The 14308-nt window shown below is 39.2% G+C and overlaps 1 protein-coding gene across 1 annotated transcript in view; it reads left to right on the forward strand.

Moving 5' to 3' along the window:
- Positions 1-14308, forward strand: part of WDR7 (WD repeat domain 7) — a 129965-nt gene that overhangs the window by 34387 nt on the left and 81270 nt on the right. Inside the window, exons 3-8 of the mRNA XM_021713839.1 lie at positions 404-510; positions 2509-2587; positions 4115-4289; positions 7707-7783; positions 9052-9171; positions 13865-14010. Coding sequence (XP_021569514.1) covers positions 404-510; positions 2509-2587; positions 4115-4289; positions 7707-7783; positions 9052-9171; positions 13865-14010 — 704 coding nt within the window. The remainder of the gene's footprint in view (positions 1-403; positions 511-2508; positions 2588-4114; positions 4290-7706; positions 7784-9051; positions 9172-13864; positions 14011-14308) is intronic.

A 14308-nucleotide genomic window follows, 5' to 3' on the forward strand; every position in this document is an offset into this window, starting at 1 on the left:
CAGAGTGAGACTCCAACTCAAAAAAAAAAAAAAAAAGTATCATTAAAAAAAAAAATGAGACCAGTTTACTGTGTTTTATACGGTAATTCAAATTCTAGTTTCCCTGTAAGCTACAATTTAGTGTCTAAGACTGCTTTCCTTCTAATCCTGGCTTTACTCTCATTAGGATATTGGGCACTTCTTGTTGCTCCATTTTCGACCTCAGAACTACTTGGTAGGGTGATTGTGAGCATTAAATGGATTAGAGTTCACAGTTTTTCTCCTTTTAGCTTTTAGTGTCCTGGGCTGTTCTTTTCGAGTTTATGTCTGTATTGTTTATATTGAATATTTAACAAGATTCCTTCTCAAGTTAAGGTTAATTTTAAAATTTGATATTTACATTAGCATATTTTTGCATTTCTAGGTTAATCCTCGAGCACTGTTATTTGGTCATACAGCTTCAATCACTTGTTTGTCTAAAGCTTGTGCTTCCAGCGACAAACAGTATATTGTGAGTGCATCTGAAAGTGGGTGAGTATTTTCTTATTTACTTCTTTTTCTCTTAAATCTTTATAACTAGTACTAGTGTATTTATTGTAGGTAGGGAGGTATTTTCTTCTGGAGTATCTTCTAAATAAGTGCTTTTTGTTGTCTGGATCTAAAGGAAAATGTCTGAAATATGGTTTTAAGGATGTTAATTTCATCTCTGTTAATGATTTTATAATACTTTTATTGTAATTTATGATTATGTCTTTCTTTATCTTACTTTTGAGAACTCAGACTACTATAAAAGTTAAAACATGATCATTAATCTCCATGGAATTTTTATTGGGTCAGCAGACAATTTTGAGATTTTTCCTCAAAACCTGAGTGGTGCTGGGTTAGCAAAACTTTGGAAGATGAAGCCATGTAAAAGTTTATGAAATTATATTGATGTATGTTAATATACTCACATAACTACTTGTCTTCCTAAGTCTCAGACTATAGCTCGCTTTTGGAGAAGTAGGTTATTGAATAGAAGTTGTAGATCCTACGGTGTGAACAATTTTTAAAGCATTTTTGGTTCTTAGAAAATTATATATTTATACAATATACTATTGAAGAGGGTTGGAGAACTTGATGAAAATTATATGAGAAATTGGTCTCTCCGTATGTAATTCTTTGAAACAAAATAGACAACATCAGGTAAAAATATAGTACCTTTGGGTCAGTTAAGTGATAATTCATATTACAGTGCCTTTTTTTCCTTGAGGTTTTCTTCTTTATTTGTTTTGTTTATAGAGACAGAGTCTTATAATGTTGCCCAAGCTGGTCTTGAAGTCCTGGCCTTAAGCGATCTTCTTGCCTAGGCTTTCCAAATTGATGGGTTTACTGGCGTGAGCCACCACACCTGGCCTAAAATGCTGTTCTATATTGAGTGTTCTTTGACAAGTTGTCTTATACCTTGTGAGATATAGGAAAATGATACCCCAAAGAAAACCCTACAATAGCACCATCATTGCATTTTATTCATGTTTTCTTTTGTTAAATAAATCTTATTTCTTCAAAAGACAAGGCATGTTGACTTTCTAATTTTCAATGTTACGTCTTTATTATGAGGTATAATTTTTTTTGTACATGCACAATAGAATTACAATAAATACAGAATAAAAACTGGAATCTTTGTATTTGATTTGCAGAGTTTTGGAATTCAGTTGACTTTTGTGCGGTTTTTTGCACACAAAAAATGAAGTTTTCTAGCTACCTTGATAACAAATGATAAATATCAATAGTTTACATTAAAATTTTATTTCTGTTTCTGTCGCTTGCCCCTTGTGTGTTACTTGAGGGCTCTACTCTACTTTGTTATTATCTTTACTTTAATAGGTTCAGGGTAAGGGAGCAACCATGATTTGAGGCAGCCATTATCTGGAACAGAGGCTGAGGAGAGTTTAGAGGACCAGGCCTTAGATTTGGCCAGAACTTCTTATAAGAATCCACTAATCAAAAGGCAACCAGGGAGTGCAGTCTCATTATGGCCTCAGAAAGGATGTGGACCTGGTGGGAGTGGGCAGGTTGTGGGGAGGCTATTGGAAGACTGGGGATTCTAATGAACAGCAGTACTGACCATATACTACTCTTTCTGAGCTTTGTTAGTTTTAATGGAAGATTAATTCTAAGCCACTGTATAGAGTTGGACCATGCTTTTAAAAATTAGATTCGGAGCCGGGCTTGGTGGCTCAGCCTGTAATCCTGTGCTTTGGGAGGATGAGGTGAGTGGATTGCCTGAGCCCGCGGTTTCGAGACCCGCCTGAGCAACTTGGCGAGACCTCATCTCTACAATAAATCAAAAAATTAGCCGGGCATGGTAGTGCACACCTGTAGTTCTGGCTACTTAGGAGGCTGAGGCAGAAGGATTGCCTGAGCCCAGAGGGTCGACGCTGGGGTGGCTTTGAGTGTGCCACTGCCCTCTAGCCTGGGTGATGGAGTGAGACTCTAATTTAAAAAAAAAAAGTCAGATTCAAAGCTTGCTGTTATTTTGTTTTATAGAGAGATGTGCCTCTGGGATGTGAATGATGGCAGATGTATCGAATTTACAAAATTAGCCTGCACACATACTGGCATACAGGTTAGTATCTATTTTTTGTGTCTAAGTCAGCATAATTATTACAGATATACAGTTAAAAATATTTTTAAAACATCGAGCCTAGGCTGGGCTTGGTGGCTCAGCCTGTCATCCCAGTACTTTGGGAGGCCAAGGCGAGTGGATTGCCTGAGCCCACAGGTTCGAGATCAGCCCAGACCTTGTCTCTACAATAAATAAAAAAAAATTAGCCAGAGGTGGTAGCATGCGTCTGTGGTTCTGGCTACTTGGGAAGGCTGAGGTGGAAGGTTGATGCTGGGGTGGCCATTATCGTGCCTCTGCACTCTAGCTGGGGTGATGGAGTGAGACTTCCCCTCAGAAAAAAACCAAAAAATTGAGTCTATATTTTTATAATGAAAAATACTGGGGAGGTAATAGGATAAGTAGACTAGAATTGGAATAGTAAAATTATTCCTCTTAAGATGCACAACTGGGAACATAAGATGGAGAGGAGACGAATGGGGAAAGATGTTGGATAAGCCAGTGGCCACTGCTGCTTCTGCTGATGTGGGGTCTCTGGGTTCCCAAGTGAGAGCCGCTTCGCTACCTGGGAAAGTGTTCTAGAGCCTAAATACTGGAATTCTTCCCTACGAAAGTCTTTGTGATTCCATTTTTGGTTGACACAAATTGGCCGCTTTTAGGGCCATCTTTTTTTGTTTCTTGTGCAGTGGGTCCTTGGGCATGTTTATTGACTTTCCAAGTCTTCAGAAGAAATGACTATTTCATCTGCCTGGCTTCATATGTAGAGTATGACAGGAATTTGTAATTTCTGACTTACATTCCTGGTATTCTTTCTTTCTTTTTCAGAGTTGTCAAATTCTCTGTGCTTCAACTCACTCATTGTTTCCTGTATTGAGTATTGGGAAATTATGAGTTATATAGAAAATATCAAATTATGTTCTCAATGAGAAAGGAAAGGGAAGAGTCAGGAACTCACATCTATTGAGCAGATATCGTAGAGGCATTTCTCGTATTGTGTTTCATTTAACCCAAAAGCCTCTCACTCATACATGTTAAACAGACGTATATCGTTTTCCGTAAAGGAAGCTGAATCCCTGTTTATACTTGGTCATCAATCATCCTGCCAGATTTTCTTTGATCATGACTAGTAATTTGTAGCCTATACTCACCTATTTCTGTTTATTTAAAATTCATGTTATTTTTGTGACCCACCTGAGCTTCCCTTTTAGTTCGGTTTGTGAAGCTGATTTTATTCAGTTGTTTTATTAATTTATTTAACAGTCCTGTTTTGGATGCTAGATAGTTTTAAAAAGGAGGATAAGATGTTAGAAAAATAATTTTTGTTGGTTGTTTAAAAATACGAATACAAATTGATGTATGTATGTGTACAGACACACGTGCTATGTACCATTTAATAAACATCTAAAAATATCACCAAAGAAGTTGAGCATTTAGGAGAGTTTTGTAGTAACCTTGATGAATACATACTAATTAAGTTTCTAAATTAAACAGGAACATTAAAAAATCTTTTTCCTTTTGACGTGAATTTAGTTCTACCAATTCTCTGCTGGAAATCAACGAGAAGGAAGGCTTTTGTGCCATGGACATTATCCTGAAATCCTCGTTGTGGATGCTACCAGCCTTGAAGTATTATACTCCTTGGTGTCAAAGATCTCCCCGGACTGGATTAGTTCCATGAGCATCATTCGATCCCGCCGAACACAAGGTCAGTGTATTCTGCCCATTAGGAACTTCAACACCATGACTTAATGTTTACCGCACAGTTCTAAGTTCATCATAAATTAATAATACTGGTTATATTCTTCTATTTAAAAAATACCTGCTCCAGTAATTCATGGTCTGTTTCCTACTTCATAAAAACATCCTTGTATTAAGATTTAAAGTGTTAGATTATCTTCATTTTGTGGGATTTCACTAGCTTTCAGCAATCCTAGAGTGTATGAGTGATTTTCTGAAGTAGAGGAATAATAATATCTTAACCCGTGGGGTCACAGTGGGAGGAACTATAGCTTCACCTGTGTATTTCTTGAGTCTGGTTTTGTCACTTGTTTAAGAGGCACAGGAAGTGTTTCCACTTCATATGGAGGTAATAAAAAGGGAAGGGATTATACATAGTTGTGTTTAATGAAAATTCCTGGTAAGTGCCTGAGATGTAGCTGACGCTCAGTAACAGTGTTGAACCCTTTCAATAGCAACCATGAGAGCAAAACCAAAATAACCCAGTAAAAGAGCAGTAGTTAATGCTGAGCATTGAATGTATGTCCTTATTAGCCTTTTTAGGAGCCGTCTTTTTTCTCCCAAATGTCATGTTTGTGTGCTTTCTATAGAAGCTGATCTATAACAACTACCGCCATCCCCATAAAGACTTCATTTATTGAGTGTTTAAAGCATCAGACACCATACTAAGCATTTACATGTGATCAGTTCTCACGATACCCAGTAGGGTCGGTCCTGTTGTTTTCCATCATATAGAGGGTTGTGGAGTCTTTGCCTAAGCTCACAGAGCAAGAATGTGGCTGACTAGTGGCCAGATGGCCTCCAGAGTTGTGACTTGAACCGCTGTGTTCAGTGTGCCAGTTGTTAAACTTTAGGAGAGTTCTTCTTTGTAAGTGCTTAGGGTTTGAGTCAGCACATCGCTTCTAATCACCAGCTGCTCAGTGTTCAGCCAATATTTATTGAGTACCTACTATCTTCCAGGTGCAGGGGATCGAAATACTTAAGGGACTCAGATTCTAGCAAGGTAGAATGATATATAAAGAAGTAACAGTTCAGGGTGTAGAGTCTGCAAGGTGGAGACACAGCATAGAGAGGACGGCAGTGAAAAGGCTATGGGCAGTACGAAGTCTGCCCAAACCCGATGAAGTCTTAGCTAGGATTAGGAAGGTGTGGAGGGGTTTGGCACGGGGATTGAATCTGGCAGAGGAGATAGTCTGTACAAAGGTGCAAAATTATTAAAAATAGTACAAGTATGTGTGTAAACCGGGCTCGGTGGCTCAGTCTGTAATCCCGTGCCTTTGGGAGGCTGAGGTGAATGGATTGCCTGAGCCCGCGGGTTCGAGACCCGCCTGGGCAGCGAGACCTCATGTCTACAATAAATCAAAAAATTAGCCGGACATGGTAGCACGCGCCTGTAATTCCGGCTACTCGGAAGGCTGAGGCAGAAGGATCGCCGGAGCCCAGCAGGTCGAGGCTGCGGTGGCCGGGAGCGGCCGCTGCACTCAGTCTGGGCGACAGAGTGAGACTCCAACTCAAAAAACAAACAAACAAACAAGTATGTGTGTAAAATTATAAATGATCAATTATCTTTTTTGGGGGGGGCAAGACATATAAGGGATAAAGTGGAAGGGTATGAGCCTGGCAGAGTTGGCAGGGGAGAGGTCATGAGGGGCCAGTGTGCCAGTTAGGGAACTCACCCTGAGGATTAGGGGTTTGCAGACTTGTATGTAAAAGGCCTGCAGGCCATATGGTCTGTGTTTCAGCTACTCAGCTCTGCTGTTGCTGCACAAAAGCAGCTGTAGACAGTATGTAAGTGAATGAGCCTGACTGTGTTCTAATAAAACTTTATTTACAAAAATAGCCACAGGCTGGATTTGACCCATGAGCTGTAGTTTGCTGACTCCTGCTGTAGGTGATGGGCTGTCTCTGGTAAGAATGCTTGAAGGGGCTTCTATTTTAAACATCACCTAGGTGGCGTTGCTGAGAATGGTTCAGATGGGAGCAAACCAGTTAGGAGATCGTTGGAATAGCACAGCTGAGTTGACTGCAGGAAAAGCGTGGGTGGGCTCTCTTTCTCTCCACTGGCTGTTCGCCAGAGTTTTGCTTCTGAAGTTTAAGAAGCATTAGTGGGAAAGGCAGATTCTGTAGTCAAATATATTTGGGAGGTGTTGGGCAAAATAAAATTGAGCAGGTGTCGTTAATGTGGGGCCTTCGCAGATGTTTTTTATGCATATTAGAGAACGACTCTTTTATTCCTGAGCATAACAGTGGAAATGAGATTCAGTTTAATTTTCCAGGCAATGGGGAACTCATTGTTCATATGTTTGCCTCTACTACTAGTTACAATCAATGCTTCCTTTAAAAAAAGCTCTATATTTTTGACCATTGTGTACATTTTGAATTTTATAATGTGGAAGATATTCATTTTTTAATCTGCATTTGCCATTATCCAGTCTATGCATATTTGAGAATTTTTGATATTTTGGTATGTTGTCACAGCTTCTCTGTATGGGGTCATGGGAGTGTGGTCATCACTGCATTCCAATGCCTTTATGGCCTTGAGAACTATGCAGTATGATGAAGTTTTACTGAAAAGTAGCAGTTCTCTTAGTTGCAGTAATAACTAACTTTTATTGAGAAGTCAGTATGTGCTGAGTGCTATATCTGTGGTGTACCTTAATTTTTATAACAGTTTTTATTCACTGTTGTTATTCATTTGTTTGCTTGTAGATAAGCAAATTGAATTTAAGATGGTTAGTTCAGTTATCCACAATTCACTAGCTAATTTGTGAAGAAAAATGTGATTTTGATTTTAACATGCACTCTCCTCACTCTGGAGCCCACGTTAGGCTGCTTTCTAATGTTTATCCTCAAAGCTCACATATATTACCATGGTGCTGCGACTGGTCCCTTAACCCCCAAATTTTGAATTTAGGTTTTACATTATGTTTTTTTACTTGATCACAATCTATGGAGTATGTAATGTGCAATGAAATGGAAGACAAGCAAGATATGTGGGAAAGGAGGGGAAATAGAGGCCTTGAAGAAAGAAAGTGACCATGCTCATCTCTGATAAATAATTGAAAGCGGAGCATTTTAAAGAATAAAAGTTCTTTGTTAATATAGTAATCTAGAATATGTTAAATGATTGAAAAGTTGATTAGAAATAAAAAATACATTCAATTAACTAGAAATAATTCTCCTTGAATTTTAAGTTGTTGACAATCTTTAATAACCTGTGTTTCAAAATCAGGTTTTCATTTCATGAAAGAGAGAATTGTGCTTTTCTGCTAGTTGTAGAACATGTTCAATTTAAACTTAATTTCATTCAGGTGAACCATCTTAATATTTAGAAAGAAAGTGTGTTATGTTTGTAACCTGGACTTCTTGTCCCTTCCTGGTTCAGAGGACACGGTGGTAGCACTCTCGGTGACGGGCATCTTAAAGGTGTGGATCGTTACTTCTGAAATAAGTGACATGCAGGTGAGACAAGGGATTCTGGGAGTGAGTTCTCTGTTTGGACTCGTATTGTAGTCTGAAATTTTAGTAATGATATGCCTCTTCCCTTTTTTTTCTTAAAGGGGAAGGATAAAGCTGTTTTCTTTCTTACAGATACAGTTTAGCTTTCTTATAGAAGTCAGTATAGAAGATTCCTTAGTATGTTGTGTGTGTGAGTGAATTAAATTTTTTCACTTTTGATGGCAATATTTGCTCTATCAAAGATGTAAAATAGAGAAGCATATTGCATAGTATATGAAAAGGAGATATAATAAAGAGATGGGGTTCTCCTCAACTGCTTCTGTTTAAATTAACTTGAAGAAACAGGTTAAAAGCAAACCACCTCAAAAAATGCACACAGCTGTTTTTAGTCCTCTATTTTAGTTCTTTAAGCTTTATCTGTCTATTATCTATCTGTCTATCTCTGTCTCTATGAGAAAGATCAAATTTCTAACAGTACTGAGACTGCTCTCTTCAGTCAGGGAATTTTTCTTTCTTTTTTTTTTTGTTTTGAGTCGAAGTCTCACTCTGTTGCTCAGGCTGGAGTGCAGTGGCACACTCCTGGTCACCGTAGCCTCAACCTGCTGGGCTCAGGTGATTCTTCTTCCACCTTAGCCTTTCAAGAAGCTGGAACTACAGGCATGCGCCATCATGCCCAACTAATTTTTTTTTTTTAATTGTAGTGATGAGATCTTGCCATGTTGCCCAGACTGGTCTCGAACCTGTGGGCTCAGGCAGTCCTCTCGCCTCTGCCTCCCAAGCTAGGGAATTGTTAGGCATTGGATTTGAGAAAAGCTAGAGGAATTGATTCTTTTTTTTTTTTTAATTATTTTTTAAATCAATAGCATAGGGACCCCCTCTGGTCCCCTCCCACTGTGGGAGCTTTTCTGTCCTCTCAATAAATCCTGCTTTCTCAAAAAAATAAAAATAATAAAAATAAAATCAATAGCACATATGTCTACAAAAATTAGGATTAATGCAAACTTTTGTCATCTGCCATTGTCAGAGGGATGACATTTTGGTTCTCATCAGGATTTAAATCTTGAGTTTTGTATTGACTACATATGTGCCCGGCTGTTTTTAGCTAGCTGTATTTTTTCTGCTTTTTTGCTGCTTTGACTTACCCAAGGGGCTAACAGGGTAAACATATCAAGTGATGTCTTTATTTTATTTAGTTGCCTTTATTACAGTGTAATGATTTTAATTGATGACTAAGCTGTTCCCAAAGTTTTATAAAATGTTTCTCTTTTCAGGATACTGAACCAATATTTGAGGAGGAGTCCAAACCAATTTATTGTCAGAATTGCCAAAGCATCTCTTTTTGTGCATTCACACAGAGGTCACTTTTGGTTGTGTGTTCCAAATATTGGAGGGTAAGACAACTACATAAATAAGAAGCTGTATTTTTTACACTTTAAGAATTGGTTGATCAGACTTACAACATAATTTGAAGGAAGTAATTGCTACACAACTATTTTAGGCATTTGGAATTCATGTCTGGTTTTGATAATATATTTTGAGGAGTTGGAACTTGACTGTATATAGTTGTTGTTTTTTTGGTTTTGGTTCATGGAATAATTTAGTTAGTGACTATATTTTATTGGTCATAATTTCTAGTTTTTGTTACTGTTTTAGTCATTATCAGTGTAACATAAGCAGTGGTTGTGAATTTTCTATAGGTTGGACATTTCTTTGTAGGGTGTTATTAAACCTAATTATCATTTTTTTCTCTGGCTTCTTGGAGTTGGGAAGGTCTTCCCGTACCATTTCAGAGCTAATGATGGAAGAAATACATTACGTCCACATTGCCAGATGTTAATATTTCCATGATAGAAAAACAGCCAGATGTTTTGAGCACTTACTCTGTGCCTGGCACTTTCTTTAAAAGCTTTCCTTGCATTATTTCTTTTAGTTCTTACAACTCTTTGAGGGTAGTTGTGTTAGTTATCTAGTCCTGCAGTTCAGATGACCCCTTAGCAGTTGAAAACAATAAACATGTATGATCACCTAGTTTCTGTGGATCAAGACTCTGGTCATGGCTGAGCTGGACACCTTTGGCTCAGGGTTTCTCACAAACTGCAGTCAAGGTGTCTGCTGGGTGGCCATCTCAGCTTCCAAGTTGTCTCGTGTGGCGGGTGGCAGGCCTCAGACTCCACTGATGGTTGGCTGGAGACACTAGGCCCCTGCCACGCAGGCCTCTCCATGGGGCAGTTCACAACGCTGGTCTCCCTCAGAGCAAGAAAGGGAAGGTGTCTTAAGGCCCAGCCAATCATGGAACCAAGATCTCATCACTTCTGCCACATTCTGTTCTCTAGAAACAGGCGCAGAGTCTAGCCTGTACTCTAAGAGGGGGTCACACAGGGGTGTGAATTGCAGGATTTGTAATCAGTGGGGCCATCTTAGTGACTGCTTGCCGGAGCAGGAGTAGCTGTTTTCCCCATTTTGCTGATAAGGTGACTGATGGGACACACGTTACAGAAGCAAAGGTTCTAGAAGCGGTGGTGGAGGGCCTGAGTCACAACTCAGGTGGTCTGACTGCAGCAGCTGCTCTCATTGCTACTATGCTGTGCTGCCTCCCAGTTAGAACATGGAGTAGACCTCTCCTGAGCTTGCAGGTCAAGGGCATGAACCGTGGTACAAGGACTGACTTCCACGTGCAGTGAAAGAGAAGCAGCAACTTAACCCTATCTTTGTTCCTATTTTAGAATAGGTTAGAGAGGAACAGTCAGGAGCTGCTTAATTAGAATAGGCTATATAGGATCCTTCCTTTGCGTTAACACTTAAAACACATGCAAGTAGTAATAAAGACCAGAGCGCTGGAGATGCAGCGAAACGCCTGTCTCCTGCACACCTTCTCCCCCTGGTGCATGCCTTTCCCTCCCAGAGGGAGTATGTAGTATCAGTTTCTTGTGTGTCTATTATAAGTATTTTACAATTATGGGATGACAGCTTTTTCTTTTTTATTAATTAAGTTTTTTGAGTCAGAGTCTCACTCTGTCACCTAGGCTGGAATGCAGTGTCTTGATCACCGCTTACTGCAGCCTTGACCTTCTGGGCTCAGGTGACCCTTCTGCCTCAACCTCCCCAGTAGCTTGGGCATACATGTGCATGCTACCGCTCCTTGCTAATTATTTAATTTTCTTTTTTGGAGAGACGGGCTCTCACTATGCTGCCTTGGCTGGTCTTGGACTCTTGGGCTCAAGCAGTACTTTTACCTAGGTCTCCCAAAGTGCTGGGAATACAGGTGTGAGCTGCTGTGCCTGGCTGCTGCTTTTTTTTTTTTTTTTTTTTTTAAGCACATACATAAGAGTAAAAAGGCAATTTACATAATGAGATAAGATAGTTATGATATACACACATGATGAAGAATTTTCCAGTGCTTAAAAAATATTAACTCCTACAATTCAGGAAGAAAGATAGAGACAACTCAGTATAAAATTAGACAACGAAATTTTGCAAGAGAGGAAACCCAGATGGCAAATAAATGTATAGAAAAGGGCTTCATTAATCATCATATTAAAATGATATGGAGATAGAATTACAGCCTACCAGAATGACTTTTTGAGATATTTATTGCCATACATAAGTTTTCAAGTTTATTATTTATTTCCTTTTTTTGAGTTGTGGTCTAACTGTCTCACCCAGACTGGAGTGCAGTGGCACGATCACAGCTTACCACGCCCTCAAACTCCTAGGCTCAAGCCATTCTCTTGCCTCAGTCTCCTGAGTAGCTAGGACTGCAGGTGCATACCACTGTGCCTGGCTAATATGTATATGTATGAGTTGGAGTCTCGCACTGTTGCCCAGGCTGGAGGGCAGTAGCACGCTCCTGGCCACTGCAACCTTGACCTGCTGCCTCAAGCAATCCTCTGCCTCAGCCTTCCAAGTAACTGGAACTACAGGCACACACCACCGTACCCAGCTAATTTTTTTTGATTTATTGTCGAGTTGCCCAGGCTGGTCTCAAACCCATGGGCTCAGACAATCCTCTCACCTCACCAAAGTTCTGGGATTATAAGTATGAGCCACTGCGCCCATCACTGGCTAATATTTTGATCTTTTGTAGAGATGAGGTTTTGCTATGTTGCCCTGGCTAGTCTGGAACTCCTGGGCTCAAGCAATCCTCCCACCTTGGCTTCCAAAGTGCTAGGATGACAGGTATGAGCCACCACGTCCAGCCTTTCAATTTCAATATGGTCAGATTATCTTCTGTTATTTAATGGTTTTTTAAATGGTTGTTACATTTTTAAAGGTTTTACTATAAGCTGAGATTAAAAAAAAATTTTCATCTAATTTTTATGTTTTTTATCTTATATACCTTTGAATCTTTAATTTGGAACTTGTATAAATTGTGAGATATAGATCCAATTTTATTTTTATTCTAGATGAACCCCCAGTTTCTGATGCCACTTTTGGAATAGTTAATTTTTCTGTTGTTGTGTCTTGATAATATACAATATTTCTATATTTTGGGGATCTGTTTCTAGATGTCTTGATTTATTTTCCCATTCATGAATTAATACTATATATATTCACACATATATGAATTCATATATATTCATATATATTTATATACATATGAATTATACTATATATAGTGTGTGTGTGTGTGTGTGTGTGTGTGTGTGCGTTTTTTTTTTTTTTTAGAGTTGGTGTCTTACTCTTGTCGCCCAGGCTGGAGTGCAGTGGCACATTCATGGCCACCACACCCTCAACCTGCTGGATTTAGGCGATCCTTCTGCCTCAACCTTCCAAGTAGCTGGAATTACAGATGCATGCCATGCCTGGCTAGTTTTTGTGATTTACTGTAGAGACGAGGTCTCACCAAGTTGCCCAGGCTGATCTCAACTCCCCGGGCTCAGGCAGTTCTTTCGTCTCGGCCTCCCAAAGTGCTGAGATTACAGTAATAGTATATTTTTTAAAACTTTCATAGCTTTATAATTTGTTTTCACATATAATAGGGCTAGAGGGCCAATCCCCCCTCATTATTTTTTCTTGGACTTTTCTTTGCTATTATTATAGTGCTAATATTATGTACTGATACATATTGTAACAAATCATGTTGAATTCACCTAGGATTTGTTCTAACTTCAAGGCTCTGAATAAGCAACTTGATTGTTTTATTTAAAGAAAAGTAAATAGAAACTCTGAGCCATTGAGGAATGAGGACTGACTCATTCATTCCTTTCTGGGAACTTTTTTAACAACCTGGAATGTACTTTTATCAAATATTAAAGGTGATAGAACATTTCTGCAAGAAAGTATAAGACCAGAGGTTTTAGTCCTAGCTCTATGACTTACTGGACACATGACCTTGAGCAAGCGAGGAAATCCTTGTGTCAGTTTCTTGTCTATAAAATGGGGTGGTAGTACCTGCCTGTCTTCCTCCTTCAGTGATTCTAAGGGTCACATGAGATAGTGATTGTAAAGGCACTATGTAAACTTTAATGTGCCTTGTGAATCTTAGGCCATGTAAGGCCAGTGGTCTATGTTTCTGGTAAAAGTATAGGGACTTGCCTTTTATACGTGAGAATTATTAAGTAATAAAAATGAGTCTGTCAACTTCCTGTATATAGTATTTTTGAACACTGATGAACTAAAGCAAAGCAAGGCAATTCTCCCATTAAAGAGGAGTTATTCTGACGTCAGAATTTATTGTTGGAAATGTTAATGGACGTAGAAATGAAACAGGACTCAGAAGCTTGCCTTCCAGTGGCTGAGTTCCTATTCTTTGCCTTTCTTGGGTGGATTGCTTCCTCCTTCTAGATAAAAAAAAAAAGTCTAGATTGCCGTGCCTGTGTAGGGGAGCACCCTACTTCCCCTGTCATGGTTTTGCCTGTCCACAGCGAGGTTGCACACAGTTGGGGACCTAGTTGTGTTTTTCCTGTTGAAGGGGACCATCCATGCCCCAAGGCTTGCTGACAAACTGTCTTCGTCTGAGGCAGTGAACTTTAAAGGTCTGAATTTGCTAAATATATTTCCCAAAGTTTTTGAAAAATTTGAAATGTCACTGTATCTTAAATTGTAACAACATGGAGTAGCTTGTGAATTTCTTATTCCTTGTAGGTATTTGATGCTGGAGACTATTCCCTGTTGTGTTCAGGTCCTAGTGAAAATGGACAGACATGGACTGGAGGGGACTTTGTATCAGCAGACAAAGTAATCATCTGGACTGAAATTGGGCAAAGTTATATTTACAAACTACCTGCCAGGTATGCAATAAATAATAAATTAGAACAGTCATCAAAAGTAAAAGATTCAGAGTTTGGGGTACAGCTTGACCTTATGAAAATGGACATAGTACAAAATTTTCTTTTATTATAAAGATGTGGGGTACAATTCAGGGTTAGGTATACAAACGTTGTTTATGCAGGTACCCTTGTTGATGAGGTGTGCCCCTCCCGCCCCTAGCAGTTTCCCTCAACTGCCAATCCCACCCCCCTTCCCCTGACAGTTTCCCACTACTGCCTAGTACAAATATTTAATTTAGGTAAAGAACTTTATTGGTTG

This window comes from Carlito syrichta, unplaced genomic scaffold, assembly GCF_000164805.1.
Source record: "Carlito syrichta isolate Samal-C Ts95f unplaced genomic scaffold, Tarsius_syrichta-2.0.1 Scaffold304758, whole genome shotgun sequence".
Lineage (NCBI taxonomy): Eukaryota > Metazoa > Chordata > Mammalia > Primates > Tarsiidae > Carlito > Carlito syrichta.